Source organism: Syngnathus scovelli, chromosome 2, assembly GCF_024217435.2.
Source record: "Syngnathus scovelli strain Florida chromosome 2, RoL_Ssco_1.2, whole genome shotgun sequence".
NCBI classification, from domain to species: Eukaryota; Metazoa; Chordata; class Actinopteri; order Syngnathiformes; family Syngnathidae; genus Syngnathus; species Syngnathus scovelli.
In genome coordinates this window covers 18,381,601-18,404,393 of record NC_090848.1, presented here as the reverse complement: position 1 = coordinate 18,404,393, position 22,793 = coordinate 18,381,601, and the positions used below count along the sequence as shown (strand labels likewise).

Here is a 22,793-nt window from a genome sequence, read left to right as displayed (position 1 = left end):
CAGTCCATCAAGCACTCATTCATTTACCGTTGCTTTATTCTATTGTTTTATTGGACCATTAAAGGATTCTTTATGGAGCTTCTCATCGTTTTGATATATACAAACATATGAAACATCACAACGGTAACCTTGGAAGATGTTAGCCAAAGACAAATATGAAGAGTTGTTTTCCAAAATTTTGAATGTTCTAACAAAAAAATGACATTTGCCCAAACCTGTAAATTTCACACTTTAATTGTATTCGAGTTCCTTTGATCAAAATAAGGTCTTAACATATTCAACAAGTTATTAGTTGCTGTTTTTTTAAAGTGGTTGTATTTTGTCAAGCATACTTTATACAGCATACAACATTTTAAAAAATAAATCTAAAAATAAGAGAGGCCAACATCTATTGCAATAGATAACAAATATAAATATTCTCTGTTGGGGCAGAACATTTTCTCTTCTTTTTCATATAAACTTTGTTGAAAACAAAAAAGTCACCATCCATAATTGAAATTAAGGATTTTATTAGTAGACATTCTCTTGTCCATGACTCTATCAAGCTGTCCACAGTATGCCTATATGGTCCCCCACCAAAAAATAAAACATCTGGTGGTATGTCCACACCAAAGAAAATGCTTTAAATACTATAAAAATAAATCAATTGCACAAAATAATGTGTCATTCATTTTGCATGTGATTACCTCTGTGTAACACGAGTACACAAACAACAACAATCACATAGATAGTCCAAGAGAAGGGGGGGATAAAATTCAACAGAGGAAATGTTGGGAGAAATAGCAAAAGCAAACAAACACAAAATAAAACAAAAAAAAAGACTTGACAGTCCAAATGTTGCTATGTGCGTTAATGAAAGAGGCCTTGTACCATTTTGTGTTAAATACAAATTTTGTGCATATCAACACTGCACCCAACTTTAGTGTTTTGATTACACATCACATAGATTAGGCTTTGCCCAAAAAAAAGGCAGATGTAACAGACACAAACTACATGTACAAATAAGTCTAACGAGTGCATGTGGTTAAGTGCTCTAAAATAAATACAGGCAGGCTATGGAAGAGGAGAGGAAAAAAAAAAAAAAAGACATGGAGTTTGGCCACCGTTCAACAAAATTCATGTTTGCGTTTTACAGTATGTAAAAGTCACACAAAAACATCCATTGTCCAGAGATGTTCTTGCTTTAGCTGTTTGAAATTTCTTTACTATTACGACCACAGTCAGCAGAAGAGCTGAGCTTTTTTTATTTTTTATTATTTTTACATTTTTACAACATTTTCACTTGGAATGTAAAATAAGGATTCAATGTGCTGATGGTCTGCTGCAAAATGTAGAAGATATTAACAAGGTGTCACATTACCAATTGAGTTTTTTCTTTTATCTTTAAGTGTCTACACCAAAATAATCCAGTTTTTTGTTTTTTTTACACTGGAATGGAATCATTTAGCAATTTTTCAACATCTTAAACGTGTGTGTTTTCTTGACAGCAAGGTAGCCATATCGTACCAACACTTGATACTCCTCATTCTGTTGTTCAAGCCCATGTACACACAATTTTGCATTGATATGACGCATAATCCGTCATGGACCATTAAATAGTGACATATGGAAGAAACAATTAGCGATGGCAAACAGTTACAGGTATCGCAATTCAAGTTGATGTACAATCCTTTATGGGGAAGAAGCGAGCAAGTCAAGATGAGTCAACTGTTCAAGAGAGGCTTCTGTGTAAGTCTTTCCTATCTGCGCTGGATGTGTGCAATGATGAAGGGTTACGTTTTTAAACGTGTCCCTCCTGCTTATGACAAGGCGTGTGGAAGAGGTGGAAAGGGAACAGGGTGAAGGCTACTAGTCTCATCAGTAGATATCAGGCAGGTCTCGGTAGTTTCTACTGAAGTAACCACCCGAGTAGTTCCAGTCCTGGGCGCCAGTGTTCGGGTTGGTACCCAATTGGAACCACCTTCAAAAAAAAAAAAAAAAAAAGAATGAAAAACACTAACATAAAAAATAATTTTGGGGAAGAAAAAGCAGCTGATTGGTGCGCACCTCCGCCCAATGAGTCAAATGCCCCCCCTCCTCAGATTAACTCACACGTTTCCGTTAAACATATTCACCAATTGCTAGTAAAAGACGTCCAAATTCCAGTGATATTTCAAACACCAACATTTGCCCTAAAAACTCAAGTTAACAAGCGCAAAGGTAATATTACGGGTGAGAATAGCAGTGTGGGCAGTTTGAGTACTTCTGAAATTTGTTTTTTTTTTCCTGAATGAAGGATTTTAGAGGCATTTGAAGTGCTTGTTTTTTTTTTTTTAATTCAAAAAATTGGAAACTGCTTGTCACATTGCTAGTTAGTGTGTGAGAGCAAGACTGCGAATGTGTTACACAGTGAAAGAGAGCAATAGTGTGAAACCAAAAGCAAATGAACTCTCCACAAACCTTGTAGACCACTCTTCCTCATTCTTGGCTCTCTGCTTTCTGGCTGCTCGTTGTTTCTCTTCTAGTCTCTCCTTCTCCTGGCTTGCTTCTTCTGTAAAACCACAAGAGTCTCAGAGTGGAGCCATTTGTGTCATTCACATGAGGCAGTTATGGAGGCAAACAGCAGATGGCGACAGCGCTTCATTATCTTAATCTCATCCGTCCGTCCATCCATCCATCCATCGAAATGGTCCCCCGTCAATGGCATGTTGCTTACAGACAAACAAGCATACAAACTTGCACTCATGGACAAAGAACATGCAAATTCCACACAGGGGGGATAAAGCAGAGATCTCAAAGCCAGGGGCATTTATTTTTGCTAATACAATGCCAAACAGAGCCCAACAAAAAAAACACTAGCTGGTTGTAGACGATGCAATTACCCATTTTGCCATTCTCCATGGCTCGAATGTCAGGTCTGAAGCGACAGTCTGTTGGGGCCAAAATGGCCTCCATGCCTGGCTCCAGCTCGTTGAGGGACAATGCAAAGTTGGTGAAGTTGTACATCTAAACATAGAGAAGTACAAAGAATCTGCTGAGATTTTGTGCACACAATTATTTTATTTTCCTTCCTCTCAATACCTGAGCTGAGTGAGCTGGTCTAGGATCTATCCTCCAGAGCAAAGTGCTTCCTGGTATGACCAACACAGTCTCTTGGACCTCTGGCATGTCATCAGCATCATCGTTTTCCGATCCTACTGGCTCGTCCTGGTGGATGGGAATAGCGTGGATTGAGCAATCACATGGTTAATCATCACATTAGACGTTCTACCAAGAATACGCCAATGAGGAATTCTGCATCGACCCAAGAGAAAAGAGACTCGTGTGATTCTGACTCAATAAATCAATTTACACGTTTTTGCTTCCTGTTGTCTCCTTTCTTCTCTGCCTTTTTGTGAGCCTCGTAGGACTGAGGATCAATACTCCACATGCACTCCGTCCACTTCCCATAGATGACACAAAGCTTCTTTTTACTGCACAAGGACAAACACGAGGAAGATCAAAACCAGCTTTCTTGGAAAACTTTACGCAATATATTAGAAATCATATCATGGGTGACAAAGTAAAAAGGCTAACCTCTTGTCCTGGATGTATCCCTCCACTTTGTGCAGCTCTTTGCCAAACATCCCACAAGGCTTGAAATTCAACACACACTTGTCTCCAGTGCTGTGTAGACAAGAGTGTAAGCATTTAACACCTCTCCATAAATCATGGTGAACTGTATGTGACCTAAATGTTACATGTTGCACACCAAAAGAAAGATGTCTCATGGCATAACAGGTTATTCATGACTGCAGAGCAGTACATTCATTTACCTGTGGTTGACTATTTCTACTGAGCCATACTGCTCTATCCATAGTTTGCCTAGAATGATGTTGTGCACGCAGCAGTTAGGGTTACTCCACGTATATGTCTCATTGTGCCTAAGATAGAGAAGGAAGGGGAAGACACATGAGACACAGGTGGGACATTGCCACAAGGAACACATTTATATGAGGAAAGTAACTCCCACATTTCTTTGACATACTTAAGTAGCTCGAGAGTGATGGTCCCTTTGGGCTCGGCCTCAACACTCTTCCCCCAGAATTTGAGCTTGGGGTATATGGAGCCATGGAATACAAAGTCTCCTGACAGGCTCTCAGCATGGAAGGCACTCACTGGTGGATGATGGGATACCTGCTCTGCTAGCAGCCGGAAGCCCTGCTCCTCTCTGTGTAGACACGCAGGAGCATGAAGGGGGAATAATTCATGTTAAAAAAAGATGTGAAGATGTACATGTCTATACCTGGTAAGTTCATAAGTCTCCCCAAGAAGAGGGTTGAAAGGTTTTCCAGTTCGCTCCCACTGAGATGCAACCGCTGACACGGCAAACGCAGCAACAGCCTGAAGAAACAATTATAGACAACATGTTTAGATCACTCACGGAAAAGCTTTTTCAACAACATTTCTCTCACAGGTTTGGCTATTTAGTCGAGCTCGTCTGCAACCCGCGGCTCATCCTTTGGCTGTGGCTCTCCCTGACTTTGGAAAATCTATCTTAAATGTAATTTTGCCTGTTTGTTTTTCAAATTATATTTAAATATTAAGATTATGGCACTTCCATAATGTTAAAATACAAGTGTTTTATATGCATCACAACCGCCAATGTGAGACACTTGGCCTTAAGATTGAGATGCTTGAGCCCTGGTAAGAAAAACATGGATGAATCCAAGAGAAAAGTTTCTGAAGAAAAAGAAAACAATGTTGATGCAACATGCTACACAACTATGTCAAAAACAAACATCACTCAGATCGCACAGATGCCAGCTGTGGAAATGAAGGTGGCGTCTCCTGCCCTGATGTAACGACGCTGTACGTTGAGAAGCAAAATCTCTTCAACCAGGTAAAAAAGGTAAATAATTAAACGTTTGACTTCATAATAAAAAATGTAAGGCGGACTCATCTCAGACATTTCTAAAGTGTTGATGAGGAGGCAATTTTCTTTTGGACAATTGCAGTTCTGTTTGCGTGTTTGATTTCTTCCCACCATGCAACTTAAGCGGGATACACAACACACAAGCTGATAATTGTGCGGTAGTTCACGCGGTTCGAAAGCAGTCTCAGTGTCTGACCTGCATGCGCTCTATGGAGTCAGACAGCGAGCAAGCTCTGTTGATGAGGTAAGTGTGTTCCATGTATTCGGTGAGTCTCTGCAGGAAGCTGAGGGGCTCGTTGAAGACAACGGGCATTGTGATCTTGGAGAGTTCCTGACAAAGTACACATGATAAGAAGTGTGGAGATGACTTGGTTTATTGCCAACACTAACAGTTTTGCATTGGGAAATGCAAAGTATTTGCTTGCACAATCACATTAATGATGAAATCATCATTTCCCAAACTTGATATTTGTCCCTCGGTAAGAGTAAATCATAGCTTGAACGACGCTTTCAATACTGGTAAATACGTTGATTTGTTGTTGGTATTGTTTCGAGCACTCCCATTCAAAGTCATCTTTCTCCTCTTCTTCACATTGACAGATCACTGCTTATTGCTACATAACAGCTGTGAGTGCAGAACCGTTCTTGAGAAGTCAATGACCTCTCTAGTGCAGTCTGAATAAAAACAACAACAACAACAACAAAAAAAGAGCCTGCCCATGAAATTTGCTTGCTATTTATTTCCTTATGTATCGAGAATACAGTAAATCTTCTTGAATCTTAGAACAATTCATTTAATTTGTCTACTAAAAATGTGTGTTTTTTGAGTGGGTTGGAGTGGGAGTTGGGGGAGGTGTGCACAACTTTCATAAAAAATAATAATAATAAAAAAATAATAATAATAATTAAGATACACGTGGGGAACAAAAAAAGTTTGGGAATGATGAGGATATTCAGTAGAAAAAGTCAAAGAGTAAGATAGGATCAATTCCAATCCTTACCATTCCGATGCATTTTTTAAGGATACTCCAGACACTAATAGTGCTTCTGGAAAACATGGGTGCAGGTAATGACGTCCTAGAGTGAAAAGAGAAATAAAATGACAATTGAGTGGAGAGAAAACAGAATTAAAAAAGAGGCAGACCATCTTTCGAATCTGAAACTTGGAATCTAATCAGCATTTAGTGCACAGGTGTCATTTTATGGGGCCTGCGAGACAAATGTGCATCAAATTTGTGTGTCATTACTAGAATTGCAAATTGTCTTCATTTTTAATAATATCTTTTATGTTAAATATTTGACCAGTTTTTACTCGTCTGATTTGAAAACGAGTTATTTGTCAGGTTTTTTTTGTAGCTTTTACTGTATATAATATGAGGTGCTCATACATTTATTTGGGTTGACAGTCATAATGGCCCTCCGAAAGAAACTGACTACAATGCGGCCCGCGAAAAAAATTAGTTTGACATCCCTGTTCTAATCAATCTGATATCTGACACATTTTCACACTTTATGTATGTAGGATTTTTGTATTTGAGTGCATTTGTTTAACAAATGTGCAAACTACCTTTCAACCCAAACTGTTGCTATGGTTGCAAGGAACATGCACCGTCGTTGATTCAGAGTATTACATTAAATGCAGACGCTAAACTCTAATTAGCATGTCTGGCCTTTGCAATGGTATTTAGGTAGCAAATACTTGTGTAATCGTTTGTTTTACACGTCAGTTTTAGAGTACGTAATTTTCAGACTATAAGTCGCGGGTTTTTTTCATAGTTTGGGTGGGGGGGCGACATACTCAGGAGCGACTTATATGGTTTTTTTCAAAAATTTTTTACTTGATCATTAACACATCACTTACAAGTATAGTTGACCACTTCACAAGTTATTTTTAGTATAGTTGATCACTTCACATTCTTTTATATCTTTACCTTGAACATATTCAAAACATAAAAAAGAGAGAAAAAAATCAAATAAAGCAATTAACACTTTAAAGAGCCATATCCAAGTCCACTGTCTGCTGTATGCACACTTGCTCCATTTTTGGTCCTCTTATATTTATTATGTTATTTGTTTATTTATTATTTATTCATCACTCTTATTTATTCATTGTTTTTGCCTTCTTGTTCTTTTTTTGTGTGTTGTTTACATGTATGCATATTGTGTACTATGTCTCGTCACCGTGGGATAGTGGAAACGTAATTTCGATCTCTTTGTGTGTCTTGGCATATGAAGAAATCGACAATAAAGCAGACTTTGACTTTGATGAAACAATCAAATAAACAAAACAAAAAAACTACATCTGAAAAAATATATATATTTTCAGACGAAACTGGATGAGGGCGCTCTAAATGGGAAGGGCTTAAGAAAAATGGCACCAAAAAGAAACGCATATTTTGCAGGTAACAAACTTCAAGTTGTAAAATATGCAGCCGAAAACAGTAATCGACCAGCAGAATGAAAGTTTGGAGAACTGTGATGTACCAAATTGAATTTCAAGTGACGTCAATGGCACGACGGGGCGCGGTGCGGCGCGGCGGTTGTTTACATAAAGAACAAACGTACCCACGTACGTACTCCCGGCATCATTAGCGGCTTTGTTTCTAAGTGACACGGAGGACGCAGAGATTGAAGGAATTCAGGATTTGGAGTGACATAGAAGGTTTGAAAAACTATTATGGCTTTTACGCCCGGTCCTACTCTACTGAGCTCTCGTTCACCTCCATGGATCGAAGTCGGGGGCCGGCGCTCGGCCGGGTGGCTGTCCGCGGACGGTGCATGGGGCTCGGACATGGCTTTTACACCCGGTCTTATTGTATGGAGCTCTCTTCCACATCGGTGGCTGGATGTCCACGCCGCCACACGCTTGGAAGTTTGTTTTGTTAAATAAAGAGCCGTTTACCAAACCCACGTCTTTCCTTGTACTTTGTTAACGCTACAATATAGTTATATAGTAGATCTGTGGAATAACGACGAGTGGCTGACGTCACGACGCACGTGCCGCGTTGTTGACAAAGGACGAGGAATTTGATCGATGGATTTAATGATTTAAAGTGCACAGATGGTTTGATAATATTGCTTATATAATAGTTATTTGAAATATAATGTATATATTGTTGTAAGGGCCTGTGGAATATTTTGAATTGCAAGCACCGTCAGCCACGCGCACCCATTGTTGACAAAGAACGATCGATGGATTTAATGAATTGGAGTGACACCGATGGTTTTATAAACGTGTTATTTATGTAATAGTTCTCTTTAATAACTCTATACGTTACGTCAGGCCCATTCTCAGCTCTTCGTTTGTGTTTGTCACGTTAGCATACCTATCGTTTAGCCTGTTGTTGCTATCGTATCGAACGATCGATGGATTTAATGAATTGGAGTGACACAGATGGTTTTATAAACATGTTATTTATGTAATAGTTGTCTTTAATAACTCTATATGTTACGTCAGGCCCGTTCTCAGCTCTTTGTTTGTGTTTGTCACGTTAGCATACCTATCGTTTAGCCTGTTGTTGCTGCTATCGTTTAGCCTGTTGTTGCTTGTTCATGACTGTTCTTGGTGTGGGATTTTGTCGAATAAATTGCCCCCCAAAATGCGACTTATACTCCGGAGCGACTTATATGTTTTTTTTTCACTTTTTGGGGCATTTTATGGCTGGTGCGACTTATAATCCAGAGCGATTTATAGTCCGAAAATTACGGTAAACTACAGTTGGGAGTGCCAAATAGCTTGAAGAAAGAACATTTTGCCTCTTATTTGCAGAAGTGTTTGCTACATGCACGTTGACAATCATGCACATGGGGCATTTTCTTAACTTCGAACGCCACACCCAACAAAGATTGTCTCTCAACCCCAATTGCATCACTTTCATACACTGTCTTGAGTTTAAGATCAGGGGATGTTTGAGAATAATTGTCAATTTTTGCACATGTTGTCCTGAATGTTGTCCGTCCGTCCATCCATCCATCCATCCATCCATCCATCCATCCATCCATCCATCCATCCATCCATCCATCCATCCATCCATCCATCCATCCATCCATCCATCCAACTTCTTCCGCTTATCCGGGGTCGGGTCGCGGAACAGCAGCTTTAGGAGGGACTCCCAGACTTCCCTCTCCCCAGCCACTTCATCCAGCTCATCCCGGGGGATCCCAAGGCATTCCCAGGCCAGCTGAGAGACAGTCTCTCCAGCGCGTCCTGGGTCGTCCCCGGGGTCTCCTACCGGTGGGACATGCCCGGAACACCTCCCCTGAATGTTGTTAGCTACCTAAATGTTGTACAGAGGCTGAGATCTACCGGAGTAAAATTCTTTGTTTGGCATGCTCAAACTTGGCAAATAAAGATTGATTCTGATCTAAGAGCGTTCTCGAAAGAAAACCGGATAGCTTCAACAACAAATAAAAATGTGATTAGGCGATGGATTACTGTATCTGTGCAACTATCTGATGCAAGTATGCTGAGGTGTAAACAATGCATTGGCACAAACAAAGTTTGTAGATAAGCAGAGCATGCTGTCCAACAGGTATGCTATCAGAAAAAGGTAGCTTGTTTGTCCATTTGGCAGGAAATGAGAAAAAAACCGAGTACACTTTTCACCTGCCACTGTATTATCGTATCTCTGGAGTGTCACAGACAAGAACACAAAGTATGAACCTACAAGCAACTCCATGCGTCCACCTATATGCTGTATCACTAAGCCTGTTCATGGTCATGTCTGGGGTTGGTTAGGTTAAGGCACAACAAAACTAGCTGATAGTAGGCATAGGCAGACATCCTGGACTGGAGAGCAAGTCAAGTACAAGTACAAAACTACCAATGGCTGCCCACAAGAACATCAAAATCGTTAATATCCAATCAAAGTGAATGAGCAACCACTTTCTTGATGATGTTCTTAACTTGAGGTAAGGTTTGACAATTTCTAACCATGCCTCATGCCCATACCCATGGCAGTAAAACCCGTTTCAGACTGAGTGGTTTCTGGTGGAGTTCACTTGGCTACAAATACACAAGCGTGCCTGAAAGGTGTTGCAGGAATGCAGCAGTACCTGTGTTTCTTGACACCGTTCTCTTGTGGCTTTGATCCATTGTTCTTGCTGCTATCAAACACCAGTGCATCTTTGTAACTGGACTCTGACACCCCTTCATATGACTCGTCCGAATCTAGGCCTGTGAAGCATAATAATCACAACTATGTAAATATGGTAACATGACAGCAACGAAACAGACACTAGGCACTAACCTGTAACGGCGTCGAAGAACTCCTCCTCATTGCTCATCTTCTGTCGTCAACGCTGACAAATCTGACTGTTGATTGGTCAAGCTCTAACACATGGTCCCTCAGATGACAACCTCGGAGAGTTCTTCTGGATAGAAAATGGTCGGCCAAGGTTCTCACTTGATCGTCACAACAGCAACAGCACAGTATTTGTGCACAGAAGCGCACCAGCTAATGTCTGCTGTTTGAAAAATAAATAAAGGTGAACGTTAGCCAAGACGGTGTTATTGAACATATAGTTTTGCTTTTTGATGATGCAAGGTAGAAATAGAAATATGTGGAGACAAAAGTAGTTGTTGAAAAGCAACATGAGAAAAAAACTCTTACCTGACTAAGTTACAGGGAAGAATAACTAATGAATATTTCACACAAGATTTTTGTAGATGTCTGTGTGTATTAATTTGTGCCTGTGAGTATAATTTTGACCTTGTGAATTACGTGACATTGCAAATACCCTGTAGTATAAATTCTAACTTCTGTACTCTACGAATATGACATTTGTGGACATTATGGGTTGTATGTAAATATCTCATCTTTGTTATATTTAGGAAGTTGAAAATTTAAAAGGGTGTGTATCACAAATCAAATCACAGCATTTGAAATAAAGTGCACCTTTAATTTTACAGTTGGCATCCTCATACAAAATCTATATTTATTGGCTGCCTTGCCCTTTTTAGACACGAGATAGCAGCAGCAGCATTTTCCAGCACTTGAAGAAGGATGATGTGCTCGAGTTGCACACGGCAATTTGCTGGTGCATTTTACCTGTTAATTTTCTAGAGTTATTATGAGTGTTTTGTTTCTTCTATTACTCGTTTGTCCATGCACTTTGTACGTTAACACCTACACAGACTGAAGCAAAATCTTCAACTGATTTTCACCACAACAACCGTATTTTCCGGACTATAAGGCGCACCTAAAAACCTAAAATTTTCTCAAAAGCCGACAGTGTGCCTTATAGACCGGAGCGCCTTATATATGGACAAAATTACTAAATTTAAACTGGCCCGAAGCATTGTGTCATGAAATCAATCATAAGTGGCCCGCTGAAGACAATGAATCATGAATCAAAAAGACTATGGATCATTATTTTGTGATTATAAAGTAATTTGTTGCGTCTGAAGTTGAAATAAAAAAGATCAAATGGAGAATGATTTGATTTGGATTAAAAATCTGACATGATGCATTAATAGTGCGCCTTATAGTCCGGTGCGCCTTATATTCCGGAAAATACGGTACTACTAAACACACCTTATTTTCTTGGACTTTTGCATTCATTAAAATTAATTCTAGTTGCTGTTGGTTATATTCTTTCTAATGTGCACACAATGCATACAGTTACTGAGGCTTCATTATTTTTTACTCAAAACTTACTACAATGGTTTAGGTACACCACATTTTACGTGCACATTTATTCACGCAACCAGCATAATTTTGACAACTGTATACTAAGGATATATTTATCATCTCTTTGCATCTCTAACTGCAACTATCCGAACTGACTTTAATCACACAATGCAATCACATGATTTTGCTCCCTCCCTAATCCAAGCAGCATACTTTAGGTGTATAATGCTAAAAGGACAAAAAAAGTGGCATGACATTTTTATTGTGACACAACTCACATGGTAAATAAATACAAGGAATGTTGACTGATACTCTGACTCATTCATCACAAAGATCAGAAAGATGTTAAATGACTGGATGACTTGTCGCTCAAAAATCTGATACATTTTTAACGATATGATGCTTTCATTTTTGATTTTGAAAATGTACTGTATGTCTAATGAAAATTCTGCCCAATAACATCTTGGGCAACACAATGACCAGACACTATGATTTTATAATGAAGTCACTACTGTTGTTATGAACAAAAGGTGATGACAAAAAGTTCTCATTAGGACAAAAAGAAAGTCATCAGCGGTAGATCTCTAACCACGATTACCATGTCCAAGCAGAAAAAGATAGGGCAGGATGTTCCCTCCTTCATGGAATCAATAAACAGTGTGAATGATTGTCTTGTAATCCACTTCCTGGAGTGGAAAATTATATCTTGTTTGACCTAAAATAGAAGCCTTGAGAGACACACTGGAAATGGAATGGAAAGCAATTAGCACTAGGGCTGCCAAGGTTCGTCAACAAGTCATGACTGCCGACGTCCCAATCCACTAACGGCTAATTTAAAAGCCAATGTCAACATTATTTTGTTTTCTAAGTTTTGTTTTCCCTCTAAAAACAAATCCTGTTAAATCCAGTAAAGACCAAACTAGACTTCTCAATGTGGTGTTAAAAAATAAAATAAGGTGGTAAAAAGAAAACAGAGTCAAGATACTTAGCGCTAAACGACCAGTTAATACTGAACAGAGACAGAACATCCACACATCTTTCTTCCCCTCACATGCACGGATCCGCACGCACCTACCGAGAAACGTACCACAAGTCCATTTCACATGAGCAACAAAATCACAAGATTTGTAAAGAGAGAATTAATGTCAGTTGCCCGCAAATTAAGTGTGACCTCACATCTTTAACCTATAATCAAAAGAACAAGCTTGTGATTTAGGAAGAGCTATTCTGTAATCCTTTCTATAACTTGCTATATAAGTTTTGTCATACAATAGTTTTTTGATACTTTATAGCTGGTATCGTCACTACGACTTGACCCAATATCTTAAAAATAAAGCAAGTATCGGTCCAATACCTGATATCGGTACTGTCCCATCCCTAACTGCAATCCAATGTTGGAAAAAGCAAATGTGCAATGTAAGCGATTGTTAACAAGTTACTCCAGGCACATCCAGTAATTTCAGAAGTAAACCTGACTGCCAACCTTTATTGAAAAACAAACTTATCTTGCTCAGGATCAAATAAGGCAGGGGGGGAAAAAAAATAAACAATAAAATCAGGTTTTGAAGTCACCTTTGAAACACTGTTCCAGGAAACTGAATCGCCCTGCTAGTTCATTCTGATGACTATAACTATGATAAATTAGTAATTAAATTACTTCTAAACTGGCTCTTTACAGTGTGTCAAAATGCCTCAAAGTGTTCAAAGTCATGCGTCTTATGCAGAAGGATATCCATTCATTTAGAAAAGGATCCTTGATTACTCCCCCCCCCCAGGGCTGCGTGCTCAGTCCATTGCTCTTCACCCTGCTGACGCATGATTGCACTGCGACCTACAGCGACAACCGCATAGTGAAGTTTGCTGACGACACGACTCTGGTGGGTCTCATCACGAAGTCGCGACGAGACTCGGTACAGGTCGGAAGTTGACCTTCTGACCACGTGGTGCAGGGACAACAACCTCCTGCTGAACGTCAACAAGACCAAGGAAATCGTTGTTGACTTCCGGAAGGGTCACACAAAACACCTGCCGCTGATCATCGACGGTGCTGTGGTGGAGAGGGTGAGCTGCACCAAGTTCCTGGGGGTGCACATCAGTGAGGACCTCTCCTTGTCCGCAAACACCTCGTCACTGGCAAAGAAAGCTCAGCGCCGCCTGTACTTCCTGCGGAAGCTCAGGCGTGCATGTGCTCCTCAGGCAGTCCTGTCTACATTCTACCGTGGCACCGTTGAGAGCGTCCTCACCAGTTGCATCGATGTCTGGGGTGATAACTGCACTGAACAGAACTTGAAGGCCCTGCAGCGCATAGTGAATACGGCTGGTAAGATTATTGGTGCTTCGCTCCCCTCCTGAAGGACATTTACACTTCCCATCTCGCCCGCAAGGCAACCTCGATTGCGAGAGATGTGAGTCACCTGGCTCACTCTTTGTTTGACCTTCTGCCCTCTGGGAAGAGGTACAGGAGCCTGCGCTCCCGCACCACCAGACTCGCCAACAGCTTCTTTCTCCAGGCTGTTAGGACCCTGAACTCGCTACCCCTTTCTGCGTAGCGCGCGGCACTGCTGCGCTATTTTCTGGAATGTCTGCTGTACGCGCACTTGCTCCTTTTTTGCTCCTCTTATTTATTTATTTATTTATTTATTTATTTATTTATTGTGTTATTTATTCATTATTTATTCAGCACACTGTTGTTATACTTGTTTGTCTGTTGTGGGCCATGTCTTGTCACCGTGGGATAGGGGGGAACGAAATTTCGGTTTCTTTGTGTGTCTTTGGCATGTGGAGAAATTGACAATAAAGCTGACTTTGACTTTGACTTACTCATACGCGCACAGACCCATGAACATAATTAATACAATGTTCTATACGAATTGGCACATTTCATTTTTATAAAACAATTTTGTTTAGCAAATATCAGTTTTCTTGTTTTTTCTACTTATGACAATCCCTAATTACTAATACATTACATTTCCACAATTTGGACCATTCGCCTTGAGATAGACTCTGCTTGGGGCAAACTGTGTTAAAAAAAAAAAAAAATGCATTTAGATAATATGGGGGAATGAGTTTTGGATAACTTGTGAGCAATACTGATAAGGTATAGAATCCCTTTCCAGTTTACAAAGGTTAAGGTTAAACCACGCAACAACTGACAAACAAATAATAGATTTTATAACGCAGCTCCATAGCAATTTATATCTGTAGTTTCTCTGCTGGTCAGTGATTTATCTTAAACCAGGATGGTTACACAGTGGGACAATGATTGTGTGCACAAAATTGCCTGTTATTTCGTACCCAAAAACAGATTAAAGAGGATGTAATAAAATAATTGAAACAGAACATCAGTTTTGATTTAAAAGACGTGAGTGCATCAAATCAAGCCGAATCCAATTATGTCACTTTAAAATATATTGAATCGTATTTGATTGGAATTATATATTTATGAAGGAAATGCCAGACTGTACTTTATTCATATGTAAAATGACAATTACACCTAATCAATCAGCAACTAAGAAAATATTTATGTAGTAATATTAATAGTATAAAACATTCCTATGGCATTTATGGGAACACATGGTAGCCAGACAGCCTTCAATCACAGACCCCACTTACAACAAGTTAACGTTTGAAGAATATTTGACATTGACTTCTGTCACACACATGCCCATTAGTTTGGCTACTGCTGCAAGATTCGACTCAAATCTGTTGAAATGTGGCCTTGAGAACATGCGTTTGCAAAATGTCTTTCCTGTCGCAAAATTTTAACCACACGTCAACAATAATTGGAGAACAAATGCTGCCACTCAAGTAGTAGTAACCATTGATCCAAGAACAAAGATACAGTATAACTCCCTTCCACAAAGCGTTCCTATTGTGGCCTAATTGGACATTTGACATTGATTCATTATGGAGAGCTAGTTCAAGAGGTCTTCTAGTCTTCACTACCATGCTCAAAAGATTATATTTTAACATCTTGTCCCAGTTTGACAATATTTTGCATTATTGCTGCTGGCCCACAGCCTGATTGTGTGAGGCTACTCAAAGTTCATTGACACTGGGCCAACTGGGCCAGTACAAATTTCATAAATAAGAACAATTCAAAGCATTTTTTTTTTTTATGTTTCGGAAATTAATGCTTATGAGTTTTCTCTACTTAAATCACAGTCTGATGACCAAGCCTCGAAACAGGCAGAATCAAATTGCAATTTGCGAGTGAAAAATGCACATTTTATACATAATCCCAACTCATTAAAAAGCAAAACTGCAATCAGGCATTTATGTGGCACAATGAAAAGCTTAACACACACTATATTGTGAGCTATACTCTTACCAGGGAGAGAATCAATTTATACTATGGTATTAATATTTAGGTCATATACCCCAGCCCCAACAGATTCATCTCATTCGTTTGAATGTTATATAAACGATATAAAATCACAGAAATATTTGGAAAAATGCATCTGCACAAATAAATGACATCGCAGCCACTGCAGTCAGTTAAGACTACATCAGGAAATATGCCCTTGATAATAGAATACAAAGGAATTAGCTTTGTTTCTTTGTTGTTGATAGAAGACAATTTTCACTGCAATCATTTTGCCAGTGTAAAATAGCAAGGAGTAGGTTATAATACATTCCCCTCAAAGTTTGTCGAGTGTGGTGCCAAAGCCGAGGAAGAACCCACAGCATGTTAAAGAGTATATAAAAGAATTTATTTTAACCCATTGCTTCACTGTGGTATTATTGGAGCCCTCTGTTCGCCATTCTCCACGAACTAGGAAGTAGTCTGCTAAAAACTAACAAATTGAGATGTTTCATTTGATAAACTGTTACAAAGTAAACAAGTAGTTAAAACATACATGCTTTACTTAGTACTGTTCACACATAATGGTTGCAACAGTGTGAACGAGTTTCTCGGTACAGTAAAATAACTTCCAAATTTGCCGCAATGGACTTCTGTGTCAATGACCCACAATAAACCTCCTACGAAACGGAAACAATGGGTTTTCTGAGGGTTAGATGTAGATTTTGATGGAGGAGGTTACACGTTGAACAGGCATTGCTGAGGCAGTAAAATTCCATAGGAGGAAACTTTAACCAACACGGAGCTTGAGATAATAACGCAGATGTTCCCACGCAGATCAGTGCGATTCGCGCAAATCTACAGAAATCTATAGCACATTCTGTCCCATTTCCAACTCGGGGCTTATCTCACACTTGACGTTGAACGGATCTAAAGTGAAACTTATAGACAGAAGTCAATAAGTGTGTGCCATTATTTGATTGATCAACAGTGGCCAACAACTCCTATTCAGTATTGCCTAAAGACAAAAAAAAAAAGAAAGAAAGAAAAGAAAAACACAGTGACTGTCCCAAATGCTGAGTTGGCTGCTATCATTAGCAAGTACTGTGCAACAATTCATCTAGCTAACACATCATCACCGCGATCAAACTTCAGTTGTCTACGTGGTATGAAATCCCAACGAACAACTTAAAGCGTTATTCTTTATCATAACGATATTGACCAGCCAAATGTCTGATCCAACACTGACAGGACATCATAGTGACAGCTAGCATTCAGGTTAGCGTTGCGGCTAAAAGTGAGGAAAGCTACCTAGTACAGAAGGGTCCATATCTGACATAACAGACCTTAAAATGCTCAGCCATGACATCTAAAAATATATCAAGACGGAAAAGAGACTCCATGAAAACACGTCTTACCAGGATCGCGTGGACAGTGTAAACGCTTTGACGAGTCCCGAGAAAGAACTCGCAGTTGAGCTTTGGGTCTGACACAGAAGCGGAAGTGGCTAGCCGCGGGGAAGGGAATGGAAGAATGACTAACATAATAGACAGCCAATCAAGCCCGTGGGTGGGAGCACGCTGTCCAATGACAAGACATGTCGGAAACTAGAACGAAACGAAGGGGGTGGGAGCAGCATCATAATATGCAGGCAGATCACAGTATGGATCGAACACATCCTGAAAGAATGTTTTTTTTTTTTTTTTTTTTAATTACTGGGGAAAATGTGTTCCATCCTTTCTGGTTGATATGACTGATACGTGCATCTAAGCATTCTTGTAGAGAGTACAAATACTTTGTAACTGTACCTAAGCTAAATATTCTGTACTTTATATTTGTCAACTTTTGTTTCACTTTAAAAATAGGGGGGAAATTAATTAGTCAAGTTTATTTATATTATTTATATATGCATCCAGGCATGGGACTCAGCTGCTTGGTGTGGGGCCACTCCCTTATTGCTATAAACACATCTCAACTTTTCTCTCACTTGCACTCCTCTGCTACAGGTGTTTAGAATTCACATATGCAGCCATTCCAGGTGCACCCCAGTTGCGGAAAGGTCCACCACTCCTGTCCTGCGTCTTCCTCTGCTGTCCCCTATCCCACATTGTTCTGTCCTTCCCTGACAGGGGTTAGGAATTAATACATTCCTTCTTTGTATTGAAATTGGGCCGACCCAGAAGTTTTTTTTTGTTTTTTGTTTTTGTTTTTGTAAATTGACCTAAACCAACAAACCTCAATCCACTAAAACCTTAACCCTATAATCCAGGGATGGGCAACTGATGGCGCATGTGCAATTTTGCAATTGTGTTTTAACAATTCGCTCCCCTCCCTGAAGGACATTTACACCTCCCATCTCGCCCGCAAGGCAACCACGATTGCGAGTGATGTGAGTCACCCAGCTCACTCTTTGTTTGACCTTCTGCCCTCTGGGAAGAGGTACAGGAGCCTGCGCTCCCGCACCACCAGACTCGCCAACAGCTTCTTTCTCCAGGCTGCTAGGACCCTGAACTCGCTACCCCCTTCTGCGTAGCGTGTGGCACTGTTGCGCTATTTTCTGGAATGTCTGCTGTACGCTCACTTGCTCCTTTTTGCTCCTCTTATTTATTTGTTGTGTTATTTATTCATTATTTATTCAGCACGCTGTTGTTTACTTGATTGTCTATTGTGGGCCATGTCTTGTCACCGTGGGATAGCGGGGAACGAAATTTCGGTTTCTTTGTGTGTCATTCGCATGTGGAGAAATTGACAATAAAGCTGACTTTGACTTTGACAGTATGTAGGCCATCTTCTATATCAGCAAGGGATGGAGCACAACTTGTTTTTCCAGATAGAGTAGGCCACGTGAGACACATTCTCTATGAGTCACATAGACAGCTTCAGAACCCCTCGGGTCTGTCTCGGAGGGAAAATGTGCAGATGTTCAAACTGCTTCTACAACACTACAATTAGGGGATAAATTATTATATTATTTTAGCATGCAACAATAATTTATACATGAGAGGTGTTGTAAATTGCCTTGAGGCATTGCAAAACTGAGGGACATTTTTGAGTGTGTATGTAGAAAGTAAAATGAAAATATTTATATGTTTTATTGTGAAATGTCACTTTGTTGAAATGTTCATATGGAGGCTTTTTGTTTTCAGAGGGATGTGGCTGAAAGCAGACGGTAAATATATTTTTTAAAACAAGACAAACAATTAACAACAGATTAACAACTCGGATGTTATAAACAAAGGTTATAGAAAATGCATTCAGAGAAAAAGAAAAAATGGAAATGAGGGAAGGAAAGTGTATTTTGTTGTTGTTGCATATATTGTGGCAGCAGCAATATTGCTGATGCAGCTCATTATCACCAACACAACAAAATTGAAAGCTTGACAATTCCTTCGGCTCTAACATGCAAGGGCAGCATCTTTATAATGTGTCCCTTTTACCCTCAACAAAACAATGAAAAGTCAAGTGGTCTTGTTATTTAGCAATGTTGACATCCATTTGTCACCATTACCGAATTGTAACAAAGTATTTCTGAAAGCCAATGTACTCGGGTGTGTACGTGCTCATGCACCATCAAAAAATATAATGACATAAAATAAGGCAACACAATGAGGACCAACTCTTAATATGACAGAAACATTCAAAGTCAAAGTCAAAGTCAGCTTTATTGACAATTTCTTCACATGCCAAAGACACGCAAAGAAACCGAAATTTCGTTCCCCGCTATCCCACGGTGACAAGGCATGGCACACAATAGACAATCAAGTAAAACAACAGTGTGCTGAATAAATAATGAATAAATAACACAACAAATAAATAAATCAAGGTTTTATAAATAAATAAATATAAATAAATAAATAAAATAAATCATACCTGTATGATGAGGTCATGGACAGATGAGTTAAATGAACTGCATGATTGTTCATAACTTTGCGCAGCCGTTAGGCTTTTGTCTCGGTTCAGCCACATAGCTTTTGTTCCCGCATCAAAGATTAAAAGTCAAAAATCAAAAACCAAGACCAAATACAGTTTGACCATAGAATGGTGCAGCACAGTATTTTTGTTCTCATTGGTGTATCATGATGTTGTGGAGATGCAGAACATAACAAGATGAGAAGATGAACAGAATTTAGAGTTAGGGGTTACAGATTTGGGGTTAGTAATAGGGGATTAGGGTTTAGGTGTTAGGGTTATTTGTCATAGTAGGGTTCCAAACTAAAGTCATCATTTTGAACTAAGGTTATGCTTTCGAAGCAGTTTTAAACCAAGGTTCAGGTTTCGTAGGAGGCTTTGAAACTATAGTTAAGGTTTCAAACTAGAGTTGAGGTTTCAAAGTAGGGTTTCAAGTTAAAGTTAGAATTTCAAACTAGTAAAACCATGTGGGCTAAAATGGTTGTGGCCCTGGCGGAACCCAGGAGCAAACCCAGATGGAACCATGCCTATAAGCCCATGTTAAAGAACCACATGGAGCCCAGTCTGCTGGGTCTCTCTATTTATACGTCCGTCTATCCATCCATCTACCTATAGGAGGTCTATCTGTAGAATCAAATAATGTTCTCCAGGTGGCGACAAAGTTGCAGAAATGTCACTGAGTCGACGCTGATTACAATTATCCACATTATCCACATTCTTTTGAAACTATATCAACTTTTTTGCCCAAATAATACTTGCAAATTCATGTATACTTACTATTTGTCATCCCTTGTAAATATTTGCTAGCTGTTTCTATAACATGTATTACTTATATTGACATTTATTTGCATTTATTTATAAAAACTATAATAGAGGGTACAGATAGGAATTGGTTGATTTCGAGTTGGATAGACAGGGTTTTACGGTTACATTTTTGTTATTGTTATTAGTTATGTTGATGTCTACGAGGGTAATACGTTTTAATAACAACAATAATAATAATAATAATGATAATGATAATAATAATAATAATAATAATAATAATAATAATAATAATAATAATAATAATAATAATAATAATAATAATGTTTTGGTTGAATCTCGTCTTTCTCTCCTGTCGCACGTCCCGTTATGTGGGCGGAGAGAGAAAGCGACATCTCCGCCTCCGACTCTTCACGCATACTCGTCCTCGTCCTGGAGGGCAAACGCTGTGAACGACAACCGTTGCGGCTTTGCTAGGAAATGCATATTTTTATACATAAAACCTTGAGATAATTTTAGGCATTACTATACACAGTGAAGAGTGCACATCTAGTAATCGGATCCTCTCGTATGTATTTTTCTGTATCGCTTCAGTGCGTGAGCTTTTCATTGTAGCCAGAGCGAGGATCTCGCTCCTTTTGTCTGTGCGCTGTTGTTTATTCATTTCTGTAGAACTTCTGCCTCCCACTACCCTACAACAAGCGCTATCCTTTCTGTTTTCCGGGTTCGCTTCAAACGGAATGCATGACAAAGTCAAAGGAGGTTGATGTCCACAACAGCCCGGCTCACCTCTCCTTCGCCTCGCCTAAGGAACGGAGACTCCATCTCCGGCAGAAGATGGAAAGCGGAGGCGGGAGAGAGAGCTCGGACAGTGGGCAGGCGCAGCACGCGGAGCTGCCCGCTATAGTCTTAGCTCAGGGAGGAAAGAAGAAAGTTAATCGCGCTCCGTCACCTGCCAGACCCAAGGATGTACCCGGGTGGTCCCTCACGAAGATCCGAGGTGGGATCGGCGCCCCCAGTTTGAGTGTGAAACCGGGTGCAATCCACCTGGGGAGCCGCACCTCCAGGCGCAGCCCCATAGGAGGTCTGAGCGCTAAAGACACCAAAGCCGATAAAAGTGGTGTGAAATCGGTGGGCAAGTCGTCCGCTCCCTCAGTCAACGCGTCGTCCAAAACCCCGGCCGCCAAGATGTCTAAAAGTAGCAGCGGTGCACGGAGGAGGGTTTCGGACGCCAGCATAGGATCGGACGACTTATCCAAGGATTCCGGCTGCGCCACTGGGAAGCTTTCCCCCACCGACAGCAGCTCCGAATTGTCGGACTGCGCCTCCGAAGAACAAAAGCTCTCATCAGACGCTCCCAGCAGTGACACTGAGTCGAGGAGCAGCCGAGGCGGAGGGGAGAACCTCCTCGGGAATGGAACTTCACAACAACTGGCTGCTGCTAAAATCTTCACGGAGAAGGGCGATAAGCACCGATTGTCCATTGGTGTTGAGGCCGGAGAGGAGAGCGCATCTCCGGCTGAGGAGCGCTCGGTCACCTCGGTGGACAGCCGAATTCCGGCCAGCACATCTCTTGCTTTCTCTGACCTCACTGAGGAGTTTGTGGACAGTATGCATGAGGAATTTGTGAGGGAAATTGAGGAGCTGAGATCTGAGAATGATTACCTCAAAGTAAGTCACATACTGTATATTTGAATTGTTGTGATCATGATCATGTGCTGGCCAGGTTGGCAGTGTGTTGATTGCATGCAGCACACTAATTAGAATCATTTCCATTATCATTGACCCACCTGACCCACATAAGGGTGCTGCTCGAGATATTAAAGCCCATTAATGTCATAACACTGGCCATTTAATATTATTGGCCTGCCTGTTGCAACGGACCCCACGATGCTACTCTGGCTTTTTCGGGCGAGCTCCTTAATGTGCCTTTAGGGTTTACGGTACAGTTGACTCAGACATCCGTCTGCTGTTTGGATGCAAACCAAGGTAAATGACTACCAGTACCAGGGCACTGATGTTTAGAATCTTATGAGCAAAACCTGCAGATTTGGAGCTACCATGATGACACACAATAATATTTTAAGGGCATCATGCTTGTGTGCAGTCTCATTTATATAACAGCTGTCCAAAGCTACCAGACAACCATACCAAAAAATCCAAAATGAACAGTTTGCTTTGGTATCTGCCATGTCTGATTGCTAAAGGGGATTGACTCGAGTGCAGTTGATTGTAGTTTGTGCGATAATAATGCCATATTCTGATTTACATAATTATCAATTGAGTTCTGTCA

At 40.2% G+C, this 22,793-nt stretch overlaps 2 protein-coding genes across 3 annotated transcripts in view; one reads left to right on the top strand and one right to left on the bottom strand.

The window, feature by feature from the left end:
* Positions 1-492: 492 nt before the first annotated feature.
* On the bottom strand, positions 493-17,391 carry osbpl2b (oxysterol binding protein-like 2b). 2 transcript variants are annotated; one of them, XM_049754914.2, is made up of 14 exons: positions 17,248-17,391; positions 10,144-10,360; positions 9,950-10,070; positions 5,896-5,971; positions 5,091-5,225; positions 4,265-4,362; positions 4,007-4,189; positions 3,795-3,902; positions 3,556-3,645; positions 3,332-3,452; positions 3,061-3,186; positions 2,862-2,985; positions 2,440-2,530; positions 493-1,960 (listed from the first exon to the last, which is right to left on the bottom strand). In XM_049754914.2, exons 2-14 carry the CDS (start codon positions 10,178-10,180, stop codon positions 1,858-1,860), a joined length of 1,413 nt encoding a protein of 470 aa, XP_049610871.1. In that variant the 5' UTR covers positions 10,181-10,360; positions 17,248-17,391; the 3' UTR covers positions 493-1,857. The 2 variants fall into 2 exon arrangements, with proteins under 2 accessions (XP_049610871.1, XP_068504762.1); XM_068648661.1 differs by having other exon boundaries at positions 10,144-10,357; positions 17,248-17,350.
* A 3,514-nt stretch (positions 17,392-20,905) lies between these two features.
* Positions 20,906-22,793, top strand: part of mtcl2 (microtubule crosslinking factor 2) — a 43,914-nt gene continuing 42,026 nt past the window's right edge. Inside the window, exon 1 of the mRNA XM_049754889.2 lies at positions 20,906-22,171. Coding sequence (XP_049610846.1) covers positions 21,245-22,171 — 927 coding nt within the window. The 5' untranslated portion in view covers positions 20,906-21,244. The remainder of the gene's footprint in view (positions 22,172-22,793) is intronic.